At 38.6% G+C, this 22,963-nt stretch overlaps 2 protein-coding genes across 9 annotated transcripts in view; both read left to right on the plus strand.

The window, feature by feature from the left end:
- The window catches only part of LOC129768833 (carbonic anhydrase 7), a 101,442-nt gene extending 95,958 nt beyond the window's left edge, over window positions 1-5,484 (plus strand). For all 8 annotated transcript variants that reach the window (XM_055770749.1, XM_055770747.1, XM_055770748.1 and 5 more), the window contains exons 5-7: window positions 3,130-3,268; window positions 3,338-3,671; window positions 4,278-5,484. In XM_055770749.1, coding sequence (XP_055626724.1) covers window positions 3,130-3,268; window positions 3,338-3,671; window positions 4,278-4,577 — 773 coding nt within the window. In that variant the 3' untranslated portion in view covers window positions 4,578-5,484. The remainder of the gene's footprint in view (window positions 1-3,129; window positions 3,269-3,337; window positions 3,672-4,277) is intronic.
- Window positions 5,485-19,953: 14,469 nt separating this feature from the next.
- LOC129768832 (dynein axonemal assembly factor 4) lies at window positions 19,954-21,642 on the plus strand. The gene is made up of 3 exons (XM_055770746.1): window positions 19,954-20,095; window positions 20,159-21,271; window positions 21,335-21,642. Exons 2-3 carry the CDS (start codon window positions 20,363-20,365, stop codon window positions 21,572-21,574), a joined length of 1,149 nt encoding a protein of 382 aa, XP_055626721.1. The 5' UTR covers window positions 19,954-20,095; window positions 20,159-20,362; the 3' UTR covers window positions 21,575-21,642.
- Window positions 21,643-22,963: the final 1,321 nt, after the last annotated feature.

A 22,963-nucleotide genomic window follows, 5' to 3' on the forward strand; every position in this document is an offset into this window, starting at 1 on the left:
AACTTATTCTATAGACATAACGTCAACATTTACATCGATCCATTGTGCTTGCTGATAAAGTTAGTCTGATTCTTCAATGATGTATTTCCGTACAAGTGCTGACAGAATCACAACTAGCGGCAGCATTACAATTCTCTGATTCATAAATGGTTTGAAATGACAAAACATGGAAGCACTCTTATTTTCCCATAGATTTGTTCTGTGCATTTGTGTGTCTCCCTACTCTTACAGTCAATAAAGAGCAACTAATGTATTGGCGAGGCATAATTCTCATTCGCAAGCCAATGAAGTAAATGACTGTATGTAATATAATCCTAGAAATAATAAGAGAGTTAATTTTAATCTTCTAATTAGCCTTTTCTACGACATCTCTGTGACATAAGGATACATAGTGCGTTGAATGACCAGCTTGTTTTTTTTTTTCTCGCGAGAACGAGGACGCATCCTCGAATTTTTTTACACCTACGAAACCACGGAAATCAATCACGAAACACTCTACCAAAAAGTTAAAACCAAAATTTCGATGCATTCTAAAATAATAACCAAAGTGAGAAACAGGCATTGAATAATATAATTTCGTAGTCCTACGTCAACAATACGGAGGCGTTTTTGACACAATTTCCTGGATTTGTTTTCAAACATTTTTTTTCAAACGGCCGCCATTTTTTCAAAAAAAATGTCTTAGACTTGTTGACTTCAGAATCTGTTCTATTTTTTTTTTGTTCTTAACTATTCTAGCTATAAATATTTTTTCTCCGTTCATTTTTTGTTTTATTGTTAAAGTATAGATGAACAAATAATGATATAATGGATAGAAAAAATATTTTTTGTTTTATGTTTACAGAGCTCGAAAAAACATCCGAAATTCGTGTCTGTACACTAGAATACATCCTTAAGCAAAAAAAAATTGCTGGATAAATTTTCCATCCAATGGTATACAGCATTTCGCGTAATATGCGTTTTAAATACCTTGATAATTCGTTACATACCTCTTCTCTTTTTTTCAATTTCGTAGAGCGACCCCTTTATATAGAAATCAAAGACATTCTACATTTTTATGATCAAAATACGATACAAATTGATAGAAAGACGGGACAGTGAAAAATGGTCGAAAAAAAATGAGGGGTTGTATCCGAGACTCGACCACTTAGGACGCAAGACGACAGAAACTTTTTTTTTGAATTTTTTGGTTTATCATTATTTGCGAATACGTCGAAATTTCATAAATAACTCTTTAGTAAAAAGTTCCGGGGACCCTGAAAAAACATGTACACGATGTACACTGAAAAACAAATCTACAAAAAGTTTTTCTAAGACCGAAATTCGCCTGCCATCCAGCTAGTGTCCAGTGAAGCTTTCGCAATGATCTTTCTCAAGACCGAGTGTTTAGTTTAGTTCTCCAAATTGGCCTTTTTCAAAAGGCTAGATGCGAATGAACTGATGAATTTTAAACACTCTATAATTCAGAATATGCAAGAAGCAAGCATAGTGTAGAGCAGAATCAAAGTAGAAGAGAAATTGGTCCCTGATTAATAAAGGAAGGGGTATGATAACTGCTAACAGCTATTTGCCTAATTATTTTCTAGCTTTTAGTACATTATCTGCATTATTATTATGTTTAATCACAAAGAAACCGTTTGACGTAAAAGTTTTTTTTACTTATTTTATTTAAATATAGTTCTGTATATTATATCGCAATATTAATGCCAATTTCGATTCACTGTGCATGATAAGATATGACAGATGGATAATCCAAACGTAGTATTACTTTAAGGTGAAGGTGGAAGCTAGCCATTGTAGTAGGTAAACCCACGTGTAAAAATGGGGTAATAGTGTTTGTGAGAGAAGAGCGAAGCACATGTAAATAGATCAATTCACTTATCAGACTGTGTGGCGCTTCATTGACACTGACAATACTGATTATACGCGAGCGTAACATGAGCAAATTTATAACACCTGCGAATTGGGCCTCTTTTGATATTAACAAGTTCTTCCGCATGCTGATAATTCCTTCATGTTTTCCTTCGTTGGTCGTATTGTTTTCACATATTCACGTTGGAGAGCCTTAACTCTTCTCTTCGTTGGCCGAGACATTTTGATTGAATGTAGTACTTTTCCGTTTATTGTTTTTGAAAGCATAGGCAGCCGTGGCAGTGTTCCGAGCTCTGCAATACAATTTTCTTACCCAATGTTAAGTTGCTAAAACTTACATTATAGACCCATTAAACGTAAAAATAATGATTGTATTGATATCAACACAATTTTATTCTATTGATTTTCATGATATGAAACGCTATGACTCAGGAATAACATTTTATTGAAAGGTTTTGATAGATGTTTCGATGATGTTGTCTGGCATCAGTGTCGAAAAAATAACGATGCTCTCACCAATACAAACAAAACCATTGTCGAAGATTGAAAAATGAAAATTTAACTTTCAGAGCACTTGCTCGAGTTTTCCGACGTTGTTCACTATACAGTGCGACAGCAGATGAAAATTTAATATCTTGTGAGTAATCGATTAGAGTTTGGCTGATATTACTTCATGGGAAGTGTGCGAAAATGATCATTTTCTCCACACTGTTTCGCAAAATTATTGATTTTCGGGCGAAGGGTGAGGGAGGGAGATGAAAGAAATGAGCGCCATTGTGGCAGCCATTTGTGGCTAGCTTCCACCTTCACCTTAAGTTCAACCTAAATGTTATCTACCCTTAACTAGGAACATCTAGTCAACGGTACATTATAATAAAGAACTATTCGTGAGTTCCGCAATCGAAGGCCATAATTTATCTCGATTCGTTCAATCAAAAGAATCCGCGCAAACAACCATCTTGTCGGCATGCTCCAGAAATGGGAGGAGAGCAGAAGTTTGGAACACGATGATCGATGAACTATTTTTGTTTGCCTTGTGCGAAACTTTGTCACGCTTTGTGACGTGTTATGTTTGTCCAACCTCTTAACGACCGATCTTTTCATCATCTCCACGGACCACGAGCTGGAACCGAATCCGCACTCGGATGCTAATTCGTAAACCAATTACAGATCTCCGAACCAGATATAATCGGTAAAGGGTTTATCTATATATATTCCTAGAATCTCATTTGTTTTCTTTTTGTTGATTCATTCCAGTTGCCGTCACGATGAAGTCTGACCACATACCGACGGTGTCGGGGGGACCCTTGGACGGGGTGTACCAGTATTCCCAGCTGCATTTCCACTGGGGAGATAATGACACCTTCGGCAGCGAAGATATGATCGACAATCACATGTAAGTGACGATTGGATATAAATCCTTCGTAATCGTTGTGTTGATTATTTTCCTCCAACCCTCCAACAGTTTCCCTATGGAGCTACACGTGGTGTTCTTCAAACAGGAGTACCAGAACGCCAAGACGGCGTTGAAGTACTGGGACGGACTGACGGTGCTGGCCTTCTTCTACGAGGTCTCCCAGGAGGATAATGCCCAGTATGAGGAGTTTGTGCAGCTGCTGGGGAACGTGACCAGCTCGCATAAAACGGCCGCCTTCGTGAATCCCCCTTCGTTGAAAGACCTGATCGCTAGAGATGTGCTGCACTATTACACCTACAACGGATCACTGACGACGCCACCATGCAGCGAGGTGGTCACGTGGATCGACTTCAAGGAGCCGATTTTGCTGTCCCATGCGCAGGTGAGAGACGGTGCAGTCAATCAAATCGTGCACTAATGGGAATCAATTGCGATAATTACAGTTGAAATTGAATGGCATTAAATTTTATCCCGCTAAAATTCAACACGAAGAGTAATTGCAGTTATAAAGTATGTAACTGAAAGCTAACGGATTAAGTTGAATGAATTTATTCATCAATCTGCAGCTCACAGAAGGAAAATACCAACCGTCCCGCGGCGCTTATAAGCCACCAAGACGTGATCAATTTTATTTATAGCATAGCGTCGGTTTATTTTTGATCTACTCGAAGAATGAAACAAAAACAAACCAACCGACGGTCACTCGAAGTCAACACTCGGGGATCACCTTCTCTGTTTTATGCGAAATGCTTGCACAATTTTCGTCAAATAGGAATAAGTTTTCATTAAGCCTGATGGCAAGATTGTCTCACTCGTAATTGAGTGGTATAAAAGACAATGTTGTCTTACGATTCTCTTTCTGCCACCGCATTCTGAACGATCCCATTATAATTTATATTCCGTGTCATACTCACACGCTTGTTGTCGCTTGTTTATTTTCATGTCACAAATGGGCCAACGCACACGTGACCACACACCACCACACCAGATCGAGGCATTCCGCGCACTTGAGGACGAAGAAGGACATCCGTTGACCCACAATTTCCGACCAATCCAACCGCTGGGCGACCGGGTGGTTCTCTACAACACCGACGAGGTCGTGAAGGATGTCGACCTGGCGGATGAACTGCCACCGAGCGAGGTGGAACAGAACTCGGTCGAGGACGGGCCGGAACAGGCGGCCAAAAGTGCCCGAGATGACTCCAGCGAGACCCCGGACAATGGTTCAAAGACGATGGGGGTCAGCTGGGTGGCACTGGCGTTGGCAGTAGTTTTTAGTCGCATGTGAATCCTCGCATACCGGAAGGAATAAAAGTGTAGCCATTTCGATGTTAACCAATTGTGAAGATAAATAGCCTAACAAGTGAAGTATAGTTTTGTATTGTTAGGAATCGAAGGAAGAAAGTGTCCACAAATGATAACGACAAAAAAAAACTGAATCGAAAACTAGTAATTATTTTCAGTATTCTAGGAAAATTTTGAAATCACGCTACAATTTGCATTAATTAAGTATTTGCGGGCAGATAGAAGAGTGAGTTGATTGGATCAATTTAAAGATGTTGATGATGATGAAATGTGTTAGGGTGGGTTTAGACTAGTGATATATTCATGTGAAGAAATATGATGAGATTTATAGAAATCGCATCAACCGTTTACACTAACTTGAACTTCTATAATGAATATATTCATATCTTAGGTGAATTTATTCACCTGAAGTAGAACTGCATCCAACTTTAGTGATTTCTCACCAGTGAGAAATTCACAAGCGTTTACATATGCTGAATTTATTCAAGTTATATATACCTCGAATAAGTGTATCATATTTATTCTCACCCGTTTACACCTATTTTCACGTGAATAAATCCATCTATAGCTATAGATCTCCCTAATGTAAACCCGCCATTAGTCAGGGTGGGTTCAGAGCCGACGCCAACCATATAACTTATCACGAATTTAGCGTACGATGTAAGAAGCAAAGACAAAACCAAAAATCAATCTATAGGTTAAGATTGTTAATAAAGTTGATTCGGAAAGCTTACGACTGTATTTATGGGTTCTTGCGAGAAGTACGACATATGTAATAGGGATTGCATTACCGTGCCAAAATTTCAATAACCGGTTGTTCTGTAATAAAAATTTCATTACCGATAAAACCGGTAAAAAATACTTTAAAATAAACCATTTTCTTTAAGAAACGGCTTTTATTGCGTATGCTTGTTTTCAAGTTTTTGTTACTAAGTTTGTTGGTTAAAGTAATACTTAACGACACAAAAAATGATAATTTTGTTGCCTTCTAATCTAGATCGGATCCCGTCAACAAAATTTCAAGAAGAGAGGAAAACGCACGTTCAGAGTACAATGATTTTGGGTTGACAGTACGAATAGCATCGCATTCCATTGGCATGTATTTACCTCTGACGCCCTCTGTAGGAAAACTCTTGTCTGAGGGTTTCCATCAATCTGTTCATATACGTTAAGCTTGTGTTGGACGTTGATACCTTTGATTGCTGCAATCGTCGTTCCAGTTTTTCCTTGATGCTCAATTGTTCTACAGGTTCTACATCGTCCAGTGTAAGTGCTTCACGGCCACGAGCAGAATGATTATTCGTTTTTCTGCAATCCTATCAACCAGAGCTTCAAGCAGCTACTTCAAAATTTCTTATAGTACCTCCGACAGCTGTTCTAACATAAATTTAAATCCACGTGAGCTTCACAAAGGGTGTAGTTCTTCCGGCATAGCAGCTGAACAGCGACCAGAACTGGTTCGAGGGCATCAACCAATTCTTTTATCGCCGTCAGTTTCTCATCACTGAAGCACAGCGATTTTTTAACTGAAGTTAGCAGGTCGAAACATCGGCGCAATACAGTAAGTTGTGTTTTTTCGATCATTTTTTTTTTTTTTGGAATATTTTAAAATATTCCAAAGCGACATAAAAGCAAATATTATTTATGGTGAAATATGAAAATTACCGAAATTACCGGTTATTGATTGTAAAAATACCGCTAATTCAGTAACAACAAATGACCCGGTATTACCGGTAAAATCGGTAGCGAGAAAACCGGTTAACAATCCCTAATATGTAGCAGATCATCAAACATCTTAATGTGTGAAATTGCATCATATATGTGTGGATTCCAGAATGTATTTTGCCACTATTGCCATTTATAATTTACTCGCCATTGTCGTTCATCCCACTATTCATATTTACCCCGATGCAACCCGACGAGCCAACATCGAGCTCAATCTGACAGCATCATCGCGGAGCGGAGCCGAATCTGGACCAACAAGTATTCTGGAATCCCGGAGTAAATGGCATACCCCACGGAGCTGGGTTATTCACAACATGTACATTCTGTCAAATATCTTCTTCTTGAATGGCGTTAACGTTCCCTGTGGAACTTTTGCCGTCTCAACGTATGTATTAACTAGCGTCATTTATTAATACTTAGATGAGATTTCTTAAGGCCCATTTATACGTTTCTAGTAGCTGACTTCACAATGAACAGCTACTGACCCGGTGAACTCGCTTGACAAATGGTTGACTTGCCTTGTCCGTTCACACAATGTGAGCTGCTGGCAAGAAACTAGATACTACGGCACAGGTTTACCAGAGATGCCAGGCGATTTTTCAAATGTCCATCAAATAGTCAGAAACAGCAATCAGGTCCGAATTTGTCAGATGATTGATCCGAAATCGAATTCTTTATTGGCAGTTTTCGTCTTAGGTTTTTAGTTGAATTTATCATTACACAATTTTATCGCGAAACACACGCTGGCCGTGTTTAAAAATATTTTGTGCTGAATTTCTTTGAACTGAAGGTACTATCCGGAAAAAGCAGAAAGCAAAAAGGATTCGGGCCAGGAATTGGATGCAAAGAAAAGGAGCAACAAATACAACATTGAAGTAACTCTACGATGATGATCCCCGAGAGTACAAAGCAGTGTTGAGAATAACACTTGAAAAAGTGAAAAAACTGTTGGATTTAATTGCTCCACAAATACAACACCAAGATACACACATGAGGGATGCTATACCTACATGAGTGAAATTAGAAATGATGTGCCTTTCTTCTGGAATATCGTTCAGATTATTGTCGATATTTTTTTAGAATCTCAAAAGCATCCATAGCTAGAATAATTCTGAAAGTATGTGGTGCTACAAATGGCAGTCTAAAAGATTTTTCAAAATTTGATTTATTTCGCCTTGACAGCAGCTTCGTGTACCAATTTGTGAAATGAAAATGATAGTAGATTTGCAGGAGGAATAAATACGACTCAAAAACTAAAATAATGAATGAAAATCTACTTAAAATCTACTACTGAATTTTGAACGAAAATTGTGGCCCATAATGATTTTATATTTAGAATCACAAGAAAACTATCTCAAAAAGAAAACGTGCCCCACCAGCGTGCAAAACAAAATAAAATGAGTAAAGTTAAACGGTTTATTTGTGATTAAACATAATAATGTACTAAAAGCTAGAAAATAATTAGGCAAGTAGCAGTTAGAAGTTATCACACCTCTCCTTCATTAGTCTAGGGCATTGATGAGACTAAAATAAAATCGTAGGACATATGATGAAGTCACTAATTGTGGATAATGAAAATCCAACGTGCCCCACGATTTTATTTTAGTCTTATCAATGTCTTAGACTAATGAAGGAGAGGTGTGATAACTTCTAACTGCTACTTGCCTAATTATTGTCTTGCTTTTAGTACATTATTATGTTTAATCACAAATAAACCGTTTAACTTAAAAAGTTTTTTTTACTCATTTTATTTTCTAGTTTTTAGTACATTATCTGTTTCATTAGAATATTTCTCTACAATAAAGCCATTGTACTGTATTCTATTAGTCAAAAAATTTCATTTGATACCGATATTGAATGGATTGCAGAAAATACATAGTTTGTTCTCCAAGTCAAGTTCGTTAGTTTGATACACATATCTCAATCAACCTTTTTCTTTTGAGATGATATGGAATCAGCTATTTTGAAGCGGCGGCCAAATTGGATTTTTCAAGATAAGCAGTTTTAAAATGAGAGCAGAGATAAAGGTATTTTATAAATTCGGTCAGTTCCCAGTTCTATTAATGTGGGACAATCCTACAGACATACAAACATACATACGAACAGTTCAAGCTAAATAAAACCGTTTAATAAAGTAATTTGCTATTTTGTGATTGCGGCCATCTTGGATTTTTATTTTTCATGATCTACTGTGATCTACTATTCAAGCCCTTTCATTTGATACCCATATTAATCGAAAATGAGAAAATATGCAGCCCGCCATTTGATAGTGGCAGCCATCATAGATTTGCATTTTTCATGAATAACTGTGTTCTACTAGTCAAGCCCTTTCATTTGATACACATAATAGGGTTTTTAGAAAATATGTAGTCCGCCATTTTGTAGTGGCAGCCATCTTGGATTTACATTTATCATAAATAACCGTATTCTGCTAGTCAAGCCCTTTCATTTGATACCCATATTATTGGGGTTTTGACATAATATGTAGTCCGCCTTTTGGTAGAATTTTGATGGATTTGCATTTTTCATAAATAATCGTGTTCTACTAGTCAAGCCCTTCCATTTGATACCCATAATAATAGGGTTTTTAGAAAATATGTAGTCCGCCATTTTGAAGTGGCAGCCATCTTGGATTTGAATTTTCCTTAAATAACCGTAGTCTGCTAGTCAAGCCCTTCCAATTGATACCCATATTGATGGGGTTTTGGAAAACCCACATTGATGAGGTTTTGAGGAAGAAAGGGATCCGCCATTTTGTAGCGGCCGCCATCTTGGATTTTAAAGGTCATGAAATACGCAGTTTTGTAATGACTACAGAGATAAAGGTGTGTTCCAAATTTCAGATCAATCGGTCAACAGGAAGGGTGTCAAATTTCTATTGATGTGGGTCAGCGCTACAGACAAACATCTTACAAACAAACAAACATACCAACATACAAACAGATTACAGGGCAAGCTAAATAAAACCGTTTAATAACAACGATTCCGTTTAGAAACTATGAGGTTTTTATTTGTTTTTCCAATAATTTTCAAGTCTATAAATATCTTCGCATATTTTCAAATATCTTAAAAATAGAGACATGTAAAGACAATGTAAAGATTTGGCATCCCTGATTCGAGCGCTAAATTCTGTTTTTGACGTTTTTAGGGATGCGAGTGCGAGTAAATTCAAAAAACTTTGAAGTAGCTCGCACGCCGAATCACACATGACACTAACTGGCATGATGTGTTCACACGGTGTGAATAGCTGTACTGCAGTAACTGACTAGACCGACTCGTATGCTTACTCGCACCGTCTGAACCCGGCTTTAAGCCAAATAACACGCCTTGAATGTATTCCGAGGGGCAAGCTCTAGAATACGCGTGACCACAGTGCAAGTCGAAGGAAATTTCTCTGACGAAAAATCCTCCGGCCAGAACGAGAATCGAACCCGAACACCCGGCATGATAATGTGAGACGCTAACCACTCGGCCACGGGTGCACACCGGGATATATACCGGGATTTTGTAATTCTAAATCTTCTCGTTGAAGATTTTTCAATTTTTTCATGCTGGTGCTACTGTCAGTGGTCTTAATGTCAATTTTGGGCGCCATCTGTCATTTAGTTCGTTTACAGTGTCATCCACACTTGGAATACAGACCGGTCAAAATGACCGGTTGTATCATTTGGTCGGTGTTCAATCAGACCGCACTAAGTAACATGATCAAGATTTCGAGTAAAGGGTGTGTCACATCAAATTGCATCACGGAAAAAAACGCTGTAGAAATTTAATTTTTAGGAATTATATCTTCAGCTTTCGCTTATAATCAGATAAGAGTGTATAGATCACGTTGGCCATGCTTCACTGTCAATTTTTCGTAAATTTGGAAAAATATCGTCGAACGAAAAAGAGCGTCGTGAATTAATCCTGTGCACTCATTTCGAGAATCCGGAGTTGTCACATCGAGACATCGGTAAGATGCTGGGAATCGTCCAATCCACGGTCAGCAGAGTACTAAAACGATACTTCGAGAACCTAACCATCGACCTTAAGGTGAAGAACGGCAAAAATGGATGCTCCGTCAGTGAAAAAGATCACAAGCGCGTAGTTAAGCAGTTTAGACGTGATCCGAGAAGTTCGGTCCGGGATGTCGCCAATAAGCTGAATTTGTCAAGTTCATTCGTCCAGCGGACCAAGCAGCGGAAGGGCCTGCGTACATACAAGGTTCAGAAGGCTCCTAACCGCGACGAAAGGCAAAACATGGTGGGGAAGACGCGAGCCCGGAAGCTGTACACCGAAATGCTGACGAAGCCGCATTGCCTGGTAATGGACGACGAAACCTACGTCAAAGCGGACTTTCGTCAGCTGCCGGGCCTGTTGTTCTTCTCCGCAGAGGACAAATTCAGCGTTCCAGAGGAGATTCGCAAGCAAAAACTATCCAAGTTTGCCAAAAAGTACATGGTGTGGCAAGCGATCTGCTCTTGCGGAAAGCGGAGCGCCCCCTTCGTGATGACCGGCACGGTAAACGGGCAGGTTTACCTTAAGGAGTGCCTACAGAAGCGCTTACTACCACTATTGAAGCAGCACGAGGGCCCGACCATCTTCTGGCCGGATCTCGCTTCGTGCCACTATTCAAAGGACGTGTTGGAGTGGTACGAAGCCAACGGGGTCACCTTCGTGCCAAAGGAAATGAACCCGCCCAACGCGTCGGAGCTTCGCCCAATAGAGAAATATTGGGCGATTATGAAGCAGGCCCTCCGGAAGAACCCAAAAGTTGTCAAATCGGAGGCTGACTTCAAGAGAAAATGGATTTCTGTTAAAAAAAAACTACAACCTGACGTTGTACAGAACCTTATGGACGGGGTAAAGAGGAAGGTGCGAGCATACGGGCTTGGGCTCGAAGTATGAATAAAAAGAAAATGCCAAAAGTTGTTTAATAGTTTTTATTTTACTGTCTAAAAATTTCAAAAGGATCGGTCTAATGGGCGAATTTCTACAGCGTTTTTTCCGTGATGCAATTTGATGTGACACACCCTTTAAATCGAACTCAGAGTTTGAAACTGTGTAGTTATAGTAGCTAAGAACCTAAAACTATTGAGAACCAGAGCAGAGGGTCCAAAGCCTCTCTGGAGGATGGTGGTAATAGCTGTTATCCATGGTAATTATGCAAAGAAAGAAATAGATAAACTTCTGATCACATCACCCATCACAGTGAATCCTGGTTCTTACCTCCCCCCACTAACAACTATCCCTTCCTTGATAATCGCTAGAGAACCACGCTATAGTGGCGACTCTTTTGATGGTAAATATAATACTAACATTCAGGGTTGCCACATATACAGAATATTCTGTATTTTATAGATTTTTCGCCCAATTTCAGATACAGAATCTGTATACATCGAATTACAGCTTTTCAGCAAATATTCAGAATTTATAGATTTTTTTTTTTAAATATTAGATTTATCGCAGTGCATTTTTTGTTCATCTATCTTTTTTCTACCTATATTGAACTCGTGAAACAGATTTCTAAGACTCGTGAAATTTCGATTTCAGCGATCCGGCTATCAAAACGGCGGCCTTGATAAACGCTTAAGGGGGGACCCCTGTCTGGAAGGTCGAAAAATGATGAATCTTCGTGATTTTTTTTCGGATGTTAGGAATAAAGTGAAGTGTTCGGGTATTTTGGTTATTGTTGAAGGTATATTTGAAGATGTTTTTTCCATTTTTTGAGTGCACGAATAATGATTATTACGCTGTTTAGAGCTGGATGCGTAGATGTTGTCTGAAAAAGATACCTTACTGGTGGTATCGGTTCTGAAGAAACGGGGGGTCGTAGAACGAATTCCAATGAATATTTTGAATCCTTAGGACAATACCTAAAGTGTTACATAGAGGTTTTTTAAAATTCGAAAAATTTCCAAAATGGCGGCCATTTTTGTTAAAAATACGTCATTTTTCATAAAAAATCGCTGTTTAAAAATTCATAAAAAATCGAAAAAATGAAATATCAAAAAACGGCTATGTAACACTTTAGATAATTCATTTCTACATTTTTAGATGCCAATTTCAGCCAAATCGGTCGAGTAGATCCTGAGATATCGATACCACCAGTTGAAAAAACATGGTTTCGAGAAAAACGCGTTTAAAGTTTTTTTCAAGTTTTCGGTCAGCAATGCGTTGCAATAAATGAAGTAGATTATATTGAAATGAGTTTCTTTTTTTCTTTAAGTAGCTGAATACCTGTCCGTTACAAATTTATGAAAAAAAAACAAAATGGCGGATGCAAAATGGCGAATGAAAAATGGCGGATCAGAAACGGAAAACATATGTTTGAGGAATATTAATGTATTTGTAACACAAAATAATACACTTTTAGAAATGATCAACTTTTAGTTAGCTATTCCGGCTCCATACACTTCGCCTTCGGCCTCCAGGAAGCTGTCCGCAGCACTTTTTCTGGCCGCAGCAATCATTTGTCGAGCAATCTTACTGCTCTCGTATTTCTTCACTTCTGCCTTGGAAATTCTTTTTTTGTTCAGTTGCAAATATAACGCATGGCAGCTCGGTCCAATCAGCATTCCCATTAATTTCATCATTTTCAAAACAGAAATATAGCCATCGTTAAACAAACTAACTGCTGTATAACTAGCGAAGTCAACAGTGTGTTTGCCACTATGCTTGGATTTTGGAGCGATTGACCAAATAACTGAATTGAGGCTTTCATTATTGTTCTGCGTAAACCCCCCTTCGCATCGTTGCAATAAATTGTCTGCCGAAAGGTCCTCATAGACTGGTCGAATTGCGTCCTGCACATCTTTCGGCAAAGGTTCGTGGTGATCATAATCCTGTTCAATTCGTTTGCTTTCAGATATGAGCACCAGGCACTATCACATAAGTCATGTTGTGGATGCCTGTTGTTCGAAACTTTGTGAAGAAATGTCGCCCAAATCGCCTTCTTCATCTCCTCTTTACTGTCAGAATTGCGTCGAATTGCTAGACCGTAGTAAACTGTCAATTCATTGATTAGTTTATCGGTCAGCTTTCCTCTTCCTCCCAGGCCTTTGTTGTTCTTTTTAACACTTCGCAGTCGAGTTCCCATTCGCTTCTGTACATGTCCTATGCATTCCTTCTTTACAATGTTGACGCCTTTATACGGATTGCTGTCGACAATTCCCTTGTAAGTCTTGCTGTCACCATCACCAACGTAATTAGTATATCGAACGGAGTACTTTTCCTCGGAGCGCAGAAACATCTCCCGAATCGCGTCAACTTCCATTCTTCCAGCTGATCCCTCGTGGTTGTTGCTGCAGTGGTTCGCGTGATCTTCTAACCACGAATCGTATTCCGGGCTTCCCATCAATTTCTTCCAGGTCTCGCATTCTTTACAGTACGATGATTTTACATTTATATCAACCACTTTTCCACTGTTATACCCAATCAAGGACGACACTCCAAATAGTGAAGAATACCCACGTTTCTTCCAAGTGCCGTCTCCAGAAACCGTGATGTCTCTGCTTCCTCCACTCATTTTTGTTTCATCAGCGACTGCATTTTCCATAGAACTTTCACCGATAACTTCTGCTGCTTTGAAAATGTAGGAACTGATATTGTCGTACGTGCTCTCCGCGACTTGCTTTGGGAGATCCATTAGTCCACAAAACTTTTCCAGCGCAGCATAGCCAAGTCCCAGTAACTTAAATACGAAGGTGATTCGGCGGTTGATTTCATATGCTTTTCCACGGATTAAAGGACTCGAAAAAACATATGTTGGTTTACAAGACGGACAGTTGATCACCAGTTTAAATCCAAGTCCGCGGCAACTTTCCTCGGAAAATGTTACATTTCCATCACATTTTTTACATTTCGTAACTTTCGAAACGACAGAAAAAACTGTCAAAAAATTGATTATGCGATACCCGAAAGAATCATTCACAGCAATGTCAGACAACTTTGGTGCTTTTAGCTTCTTCGCCGATCGACTTGTATTCTCGATTCTTCCTCCATATCTGTTTATTGGATAATTTTTTCGCTTTAAGGATACACGGTGTGGTCTCGCAATTCTTGAGCCTTTCGTATCGCGATACACACTTTTCGGACTCATGTTTAGGCAAAATTTGTAAAACTGTCTATTTTTATACCTGTCAAACACAAGCGAGTGAACAACTGAACAACAACAAACAGCATAACCAACACCAATTTAGAAAGCTCCCTACACAAATACAAATACAATTCCAACAAAATAAATATATGTATGTACAGAAAAAACTAAAATTACCATCTTTCACTAATCGGCAAAACAGCTGATACTTCACCCTTCTACATCCTCCATTATTTATAACTGTGTATGTGTGTTTCTGTATGTGTATGTGTATGTGTATAAGTCTGCATGTGTATGTGTATGTGTGTATTTGTATGTGTGTGTATGTTTGTGTATGTGTGCGTATGTATGTATGTGTTCGAGAGAGTATGAGAGCAACCAAAAAGCTAGCAAAACGGCTACTGCTACTTTTCTTGAGGTCACCTCATACTTTTGGCTGTAATTTTCCAACGAAATCAAATATCGAAAAATCCTTTTAGGACAACATTTCTGAGGGCATAAGCTTCCCAAAAATGCAAAAAAAGAAAATTCGATTTTTTCGATTTTCCAGACCGGGGTCCCCCCTTAAACTTTCTTCAAGCTACCAAACCTTGATGATTTGATGCACCGATCCCCTCAATTCGTTGAAGCATGTAATAGACAGGGTTTGGATAACGAATTCAGGCTACTCAAGTGACTCAGATATCGAGATGAAGAATAGAAGGTGGGAATATTCACGAGATTTGGTTTTGTTAAACTTTGATTGTATTAGTAGTCAGGAAAATAGGAAGTTCACATACCAGGCATAACAGTCAGTTAATCAAATGGTACAAAATTGAATGTGTCAACGAATAACGTCGAAAATGGATATAAAGAAAAAAAATAACATATTTCCAAAAAATATTTTTCGCATTATATTTATCATCTAAAAAATTAACAGAACATGTCACGAACTGAATTGTTTCATCTTTTCTTTGATTTCTTGTTATATCAGCATTCTATTAGCATTCTAATGTCTATTATGTATAGTTTTAGAGCAACTTCATGGAAATTTATCTCTTGTCAGCAATTGTAATTACTTTTTCCACAATTAGGGTGCTGAACCCTTCATTCATCTAGAACTAGGGCGCAAGCGGAAAACTTTTCGTCTCAATCTAGGTCATATGAAGACAATAAAATTTATTTTTCAAGTGCATTTTACACGAAAAAAACATGCAACTTTTTTCCCATGCACTGTCAAATGTTTTTCGTCAAAGGAACAAACGATTCTGTAACTCTGACTTTGTTCATTTACGTTTTTGGTCGAAGTAACGAGAAGTAAAATGGAATTGAAATAAAGTTAAGAACTCATCAATGATACAGAAATTTCAGTTTCTGCTAAATTGCTAGCATTGTTTAAAGAAAAAACTAGTTCGTTAATTTCATCTGATTATTTCTACTTTTTATATCAATACTTTTCCTATGTAGTGGAGTATTAGAAGAAAAGTAACACACATAAACAAAATCTGTGACGTCACAAATTAAAAAATCTTCCCACCTTACATTTTCCATCTCGCTCAGATATTACTTGGTTGTGTGACATCTATCACCGAGGAATCACCCAACGCGCTCTGAGAAGCCGATGCTTGTTGTTGTACCACTGCGAGATGGAAAATAAAAGGTGGGAAGATTATCAAACCTGTGACGTCACAGATTTTGTTTATGTATGTTACTTTTCTTATAATAGTCCACTACATAGTTGTTGTAATTAAAAGTTGTTATTAAAAGTAAAAATAAGTAGATAAAATGAACGAACTAGTTTTTTTCTTAAATCAATGCTAGCGTTCAAAATCATGAGGGACCAACTGACATTTCAGCCGAAACTGAAATTTCAGTATTATTCAGGTGTTCTAAACTTAATTTGAATTCAATTTTACTTCTCGTTACATCGACCAAAAACGTAAATGAATAAAGTCAAAGTCACAGAATCTTTTGTTCCTTTGACGGAGAAACATTCGACAGTGCATGGAAAAAAGATTGCAAGTTTTTTTTCATGTAAAATGAACTTGAAAAATAAATTTAATTGACTCCTAGACTCCTACTGACCTAGATTGAGACGAAGAGTTTTCCACTTGTGTCTTAGTTTTAAACGAATGAAGTGTTCAGCACCCTAATTGTGAAAATTAATTACAATTGCTGACAAGTTGCTCTAGAATCCAAACATAGTAGACATTAGAATACTATTTTTGATATAAGAAGAAATCAGAGAAAAAATTAAAGTTCGTGACATGGTCTGTTTTTTTTATAATGCGAAAAATGTGTTTTGGAAATATGTTTCCTCTGTATATCCTCTTTCAACGTTATTCGTTGACACATTCAAATTTGTACCGTTTGAGTAACTGACTGTTATGCCTGGTATGTGAACTTCCTATCTTCCTGGCTACTAATACAATCAAAGTTTAACACAACCAAAACTCGTGAATCTTCCCACCTTCTATTCTTCATCTCGATACCACCGGATGTAGGTACCGTGCGTGTGTATGTGCATCAAGTATATGTATACAAGGTGGGATATTACTGTGAGGCATAATAGGCAATATCGGCAAAGTTATTATTATAGCTTATGGTGCAACACATCCTTCCCCATCCCAAAAATATAGAAGAAGTGCAAAGTAAAACGTAGAATAACGAAAAGATCATTTGGCTAGCTTTTCATCGTTTTCATATAGAAAATTTCTCAAAAACTCTATTGCTATACCTATCCTTCGGTAATTCACTGTCAAAATGTCAAAATGAGGTCATCCTGATCCGCTATCGATAAGATCCGTCGTGGGCCGATTTACCTGCTGTATGTAAAAAAAAGCTGCCACTAAAATCTTTCACGAATGATTTAGCTTGCTATCTGTTTTCAAAAGCGCGACTGATCTGGAACCACTGTCAACAAGATTCTGCGCAATCATCCCGATCCGCTATCGAGGAAATTGCGCGCACCCATTCCGAGTCGCTATCGATTGAATCCTGTGCAGTCAATCCGAGTCGCTACCGACAGAATCCTATGCGGTCATCCCGACTGTTAGAATTTGAATTAGGCTGTTAGAATGTTAGAATTTGACGCATCTGTGTTACACATTTCAGGGGGTCCCTTCCTTAACAGCTTTTACAGCCTCTTCCATTTTTGACGTAGGACTACGTCTTTCATTTCTGTACCGGGGTGTAAGTTCAAAGTTTCGAAAACGAGAGAGTGACGCTGGACTGCAAGGTTTTGAACGTTAATACCTCTTTACCAGCTGAATGGAGTGTTATAATAATCACTCCATCCGAAAGATAAAATGTCAACGAATTATATTATTGTCACTTATTGGTCCAAAAAATCTTTTCAATAGTTTAAAAATTGCTTTGAAAGCAAGCTATTGAAATCATAACAGCCAAGCTCATTGATGATGATTGGTGATCGCAATGTGTTCCCGAACACGTTTCTATCGAAAAATACCCCAAAAAATTACTCGATAAAATGAGCACCTTATTTTCTACAGAACAAAATTTACATCGAGCGGCTCTTTGTAGATTACTTTGTTTGTTTTTATTTACATTTTTAACAGAAGGCTGACTAGGTGTACACAGTAATTGTTAAAGGTATTGATACATTGTATTGCAAGTTTGTAAATCATTAGAATTTAAAATCAAAATCTAATTTATCAATCATACTTAGGTGTCGGTGGCGTCGAGTGAAGCTTTCGTTCCCGGGGCGGAAAAGTTGATTTGCACCCGCACCCCGCGCCGGAAAGGAATCAATCATATTTATCCAATTTCTTCATATAAATTGGGTTCATTCTGCACCCCTAAAATCGTGCACACGAGGCGGTCCGCACTTGACCAGAACGACCATCATGTTACCGTCAATGGATAGCGCTATCGCGACACGTTGTAAGACTATTTTTGGCCAGAATTGGAAGATTTTAACATCAATGATATGTGGTTTCAACCAAGGCGCCTAGAAGTATAACCTAAGGTGGGCCAACTTGCTAAAACCACTCTTCAGCCATCTTGGAAGTCTACTGTGTTTTGTTCGTACACAAAACACAATACGCTTGTGCAAAAACCCGCTCGTGATCAGTCTGTCTTGTTCACGCTTCAAGCAAATAATTCCCCTTCTGCTTTCTTCCGTACTGTTTTCATCTACCGCTCCGCTAAACAACTTAGTGACGAAACGGCATCACCTTAGGATATACTTCTACGCGCCTTGGTTTCAACTAGACGGTGCCATTTGTCACACAGCGCACGTTACAATAGATGCATTGAAAAGTAAGTAAGGAAAAAGGGGGGAATTTGGACCACCTAAGCAAATCGCCTAATATTTCCAAACCAATACGGTCTAAATAAAAAATGTCACATTGTATACTGAGCTACACTTGTTTTCTCTCAATAAATAATGTTTAATCATTATATAAAGCTTCAATCTACCAAATATTATATATCATAAAATAAAAGAGATGATTTTTTGACATTAAAATTTGATGCGAGGTGATTTGAACCGTCTGTGGGGTGATTTGGTCCAGTGTGTGTTTCATCGAAAAACACATATTTATGTTTATGTAAAGTATTTTGGCATAATGTTACAATCAGTAACAGTGTTTTGGGATCGATACCAGGTGTCTCGGCCAGATTCAAGACCAGAAAAATTGGATTCACACCATCTCGAATTCTGCATGAATCATTTCACTGTTGGTCGAGTATTTTCAAACACTTTTGATGCTTGGTCAAAGAAAATCCGTTCTCGATAGCCTGCGTTGCTCTTTCAAGCTCCTCCTTCTTCCAACGTTGTCTGTCCATCCTCTTCTTGTAATTCAGCGGCAGCTGGAATCAATTAGACTAAAGAAAAGTCTCAAACCTGTAGGACCAATTCACCCCACAGAAACGTGTCCATGTCACCCCACACAACACGTAAAAATTAAAATGCAATTAATTTCATTTAATGTTATCAAACTTACAGTTTCGCTACATCAAATTGTTTCTCTTCTGTAGACGAACAGAACTTTACTGCACACTACACGAAAAGTTTGTTTAATCAGCGGGAAAAACCTTAAAACCACGATCGGAAAACTCACATTTTTTGACGCTCAAAGTACTTGATGTATTCATGCTACCGTTTCCCTCTACTTGTGAAGTTTTACCAAAGTTTTTTTTACTTTAGGTACATACGGTTCAACAATAGAAGGAAATGACATTATAGAAAATCCAAGTTGAGCCGTAATTTTTGAGATAAAGGGGTGGTCCAAATCACCCCATATGACCAAATCACCCCGTGTTACCCTATGGTGAACAAGTTATTTCGAGAAATGGACCAGTCGTTTGACTGCTTCGTTCATGCGATTTGACGTCATTGGATTTCTTTCAATGGGGCTATGTCAAGTCACTGGTCTGTGCCAACGAGCCAGCAACCTTAGAAGATCTGACAGACAACATCCAACGCTAAATTCCGCAACATTCCGGACGGCTGTGTGGCTGAGTAGTGAAAAATTGGGTCGAATTTCGTTCATAAAATTTAAGAGTGGAACTACAACCAGAATAAATTTGAACTCAATATATCAAAAAACCAGTGTTTTATTCAAAAAAGGCAACTCTTAACGAAAGATACATTACAATCCACGAACAAACAATTCAAATATTTTCATTATTTTGTTCGAACCTCGTATAATAAAAAAAGAAAAACTTAACTAGATTCACAACAACGTTAAAAGGTATTCTAAATTCAGATACTGTTAACATTACGTTTTAATCGCTCCCTTTCCGATAAATTGTAGGCAATATCATCGCAATACCGTTCTTTCCCACTGTTAAATGAATTGAGCCTATTTTGTAACTATTGTTCAGTACTGTTTCCAATATTGTTTTAAACCGAATCCACATTTGTGCAAGCGCTCGGTGCCCGTGTCCATGGTAACAACCCAAAGTTTGTTCGATCATTAGCTCACTGCAGCCCACGTGAAATTGCAACAAACATCAACATGCCCGTGATTCTGGAAAATCACACCTGGAAACAAGATGCCGAGCGGGTGACAGTGCGCATTCCATTTCCCGACAACCATCTGCGACCGGAGCAGGTTTTTACCAGTGAACAGTACCTGAAAATTAACAAGCCTCCCTATTACTGGGAAGCCACACTGCTGCATCCTATCGTGGAGAACGACAGCCGATGCGCTATCCTCGAGAATGAAGTGGTGTTCACGCTCAGGAAGGTGCAATCCGATTTGGAATGGGAAACGCTGGAACAGCAGATCACGGGACGGGACAAGGTTCGGTTGAAGACAGAACTGCTGGCGAATCACCAGAAACGGCTGGAGGAGAGGGCGAAACAGCGCGCCGTCGAAAGGGATCAGAAAAAACGAGATGAAATTTCCAAACAAATTGAACGGGAAGGAAATCAACGAACAGAGTATGAACAACTGCTGGAACGGAGTAAGCAAGCGGAGTTGAAGCGTATGGAGGAAGAGCGAAAAAAGCGCCCCGAAAAGAAAGTTCCTTCTGAACCAAAAAAATCAGCTGTAAAAGTGGCTGCGGAAAAACCTCACGTTTTGGAGATACCATCTATTCGCCGCAGCGGAACAGTTGAAGTGACATTTTCCAAACGTAATTTTGTCACCCCAAAGCGGGAATCAAACGAACACGACGAACACGAATGGATGAGGAAGCTGAGTGAAGCCAAACGAGAGGTTGGCTTCGTTGATGAAGATTTGAGACCGGAGGAACGGAATCCAGAATGGTTGAAGCAGAAGGGGGACACCTTTTTCCAACAGGAGAACTATTTGGCCGCAATCTCGGCATATTCCGCCGGAATCCGACTCACCAAGTCATACTATTCGCTTTTCTTAAACAGATCAGCAGCACACTTTGCGTTGGAAAATTATAAGCGATGTGTAAGATGATTGTTTTTTTTTCTTCTAGAAGAAATGGCTAATTCAAAATGTTCGTTCCCATAGATCGAGGATTGCTCAGCAGCGCTGGAGCTGCTCGTTCCACCAGTTGAGGTGAACAGGAAAGCTCGAACGTCTTGTTTGGCACGGAGAGGTGCCGCGTTAGTGAAGCTAGGACTTCTGAGACAAGGCCACGATGAATTTCTAGCGGCCTTGAAACTTGATCCTCAGAATGATAGCCTGCGGCGGGATGTCGAAATGATTCAGCGGAAGCTGGAAGATAGCAGCAGTGATTCGGATGAGTGATATTATAATTGTGAATATAGCTAACGCATACAAGATAACTATATAAATAAAAACAACAGATAACAGTAATAACAGTAAAACACCCTGTCCATTATATTCTCATACAAATTTGAAAATGGATTATTCAATATAATATATTCAGATTTATTGGTTATTGTTTCGAATGAAAGGTAATATTTTGATGATAACTTACAAGATATTTTTCGAAATAATACCGCTTATAACCTTTTTGACCAGCGTCAAACGTTTTTCAACCCAGTTGCGGGCGACACGCGCGACCTCCATCGGCGTTTCGTCCCAAATTCAGAAGACAACGGCCCATGAAAAAGCAGACACGTTTTGGTCGTTTACCCTCGACATCATGTATGACCACACGAAATAATCCGAGGCCGTTCATCTTTGGACAAAAAGTCCGGAGAAATGCCCCGACACCGGTTCTATCCTCCGCGTAGAACGAGATACACATTATAGCATGGCGCAGCTGGGTCAAAACCACCCCGAATGGGTTGTACGAACTGACTGAGAACTAAAGATGATCTATGAATTAGGAACTTATTATAATTCATGTGAAATTGACATTAATTTTGTAAAGGAGTGAGAGTTTCTCTATCTGGTTCTATAGTTATGAAACACTGGAATTTTAGTTTTTTGAATGTTTCGCGCCTAAACACAACAATAAAGTTCAAATGGCCAGTCTTTTGGATGGAGATAGTTGTTATATCCTACACTATATACTTCAATTTAACCGACTTCTTACATATCTCTGGAAACTCAGGAAAAAAGAGTGGTTCTATAGTTGTGAAACGCAGTGTATGTAGTGGTTTGTCTTGATTATCCCATGATCTTTTGCGAACGATATCGTATTTGACCCATTTCTATCACCCGTGATTATTTGCACCAGAAATGGGTTGATTTAGTTATGCTTCGCTGATGAAAATTCAGTCAAAAATTTACAAAATGTAGCAAAAATTTACAATAACTCATGCGGCTTCCAAACATCGAGTTCCTCTGCGTATTTTGTTTTTTGTTTTTTTTTTTTTTATTTTGATTGGTTAATTCTTATGCCCATTTTACACAGTGTAAGGTATTGCTGAATCGATCCTTCCGCAATTTCAAAAATTATTGCGCTCAAGAAAGGTGGCCTGAACAATTGATAACTGGAAGGTGCAATATCTGGCGAGGACGACGGGTGTGCTATTTCACAGGCAAACCTAACATTTTCGGCCGGGATGTCAAAGAGAATGAGGTTTAACATTGTCCTGGTGGAATACGATGTTTATCATATTGGCTAATTCTGTTAGTTTGTTCTGGATCGCCGACCTTAATTTCGTTTAGTCGCAAGCAGTACTTGTTAGAATTTATCGAAGCTTTGGAACGGATATATTGTAG

This window comes from Toxorhynchites rutilus, chromosome 2, assembly GCF_029784135.1.
Source record: "Toxorhynchites rutilus septentrionalis strain SRP chromosome 2, ASM2978413v1, whole genome shotgun sequence".
Lineage (NCBI taxonomy): Eukaryota > Metazoa > Arthropoda > Insecta > Diptera > Culicidae > Toxorhynchites > Toxorhynchites rutilus.

Coding starts and splice junctions, on each gene's coding strand:
- LOC129768832 (XM_055770746.1), top strand. CDS start 20,363: ATGCCCGTGATTCTGGAAAATCACACCTGGAAACAAGATGCCGAGCGG. Junction 21,272..21,334: donor TGGAAAATTATAAGCGATGT/GTAAGATGATTG, acceptor TCGTTCCCATAG/ATCGAGGATTGCTCAGCAGC.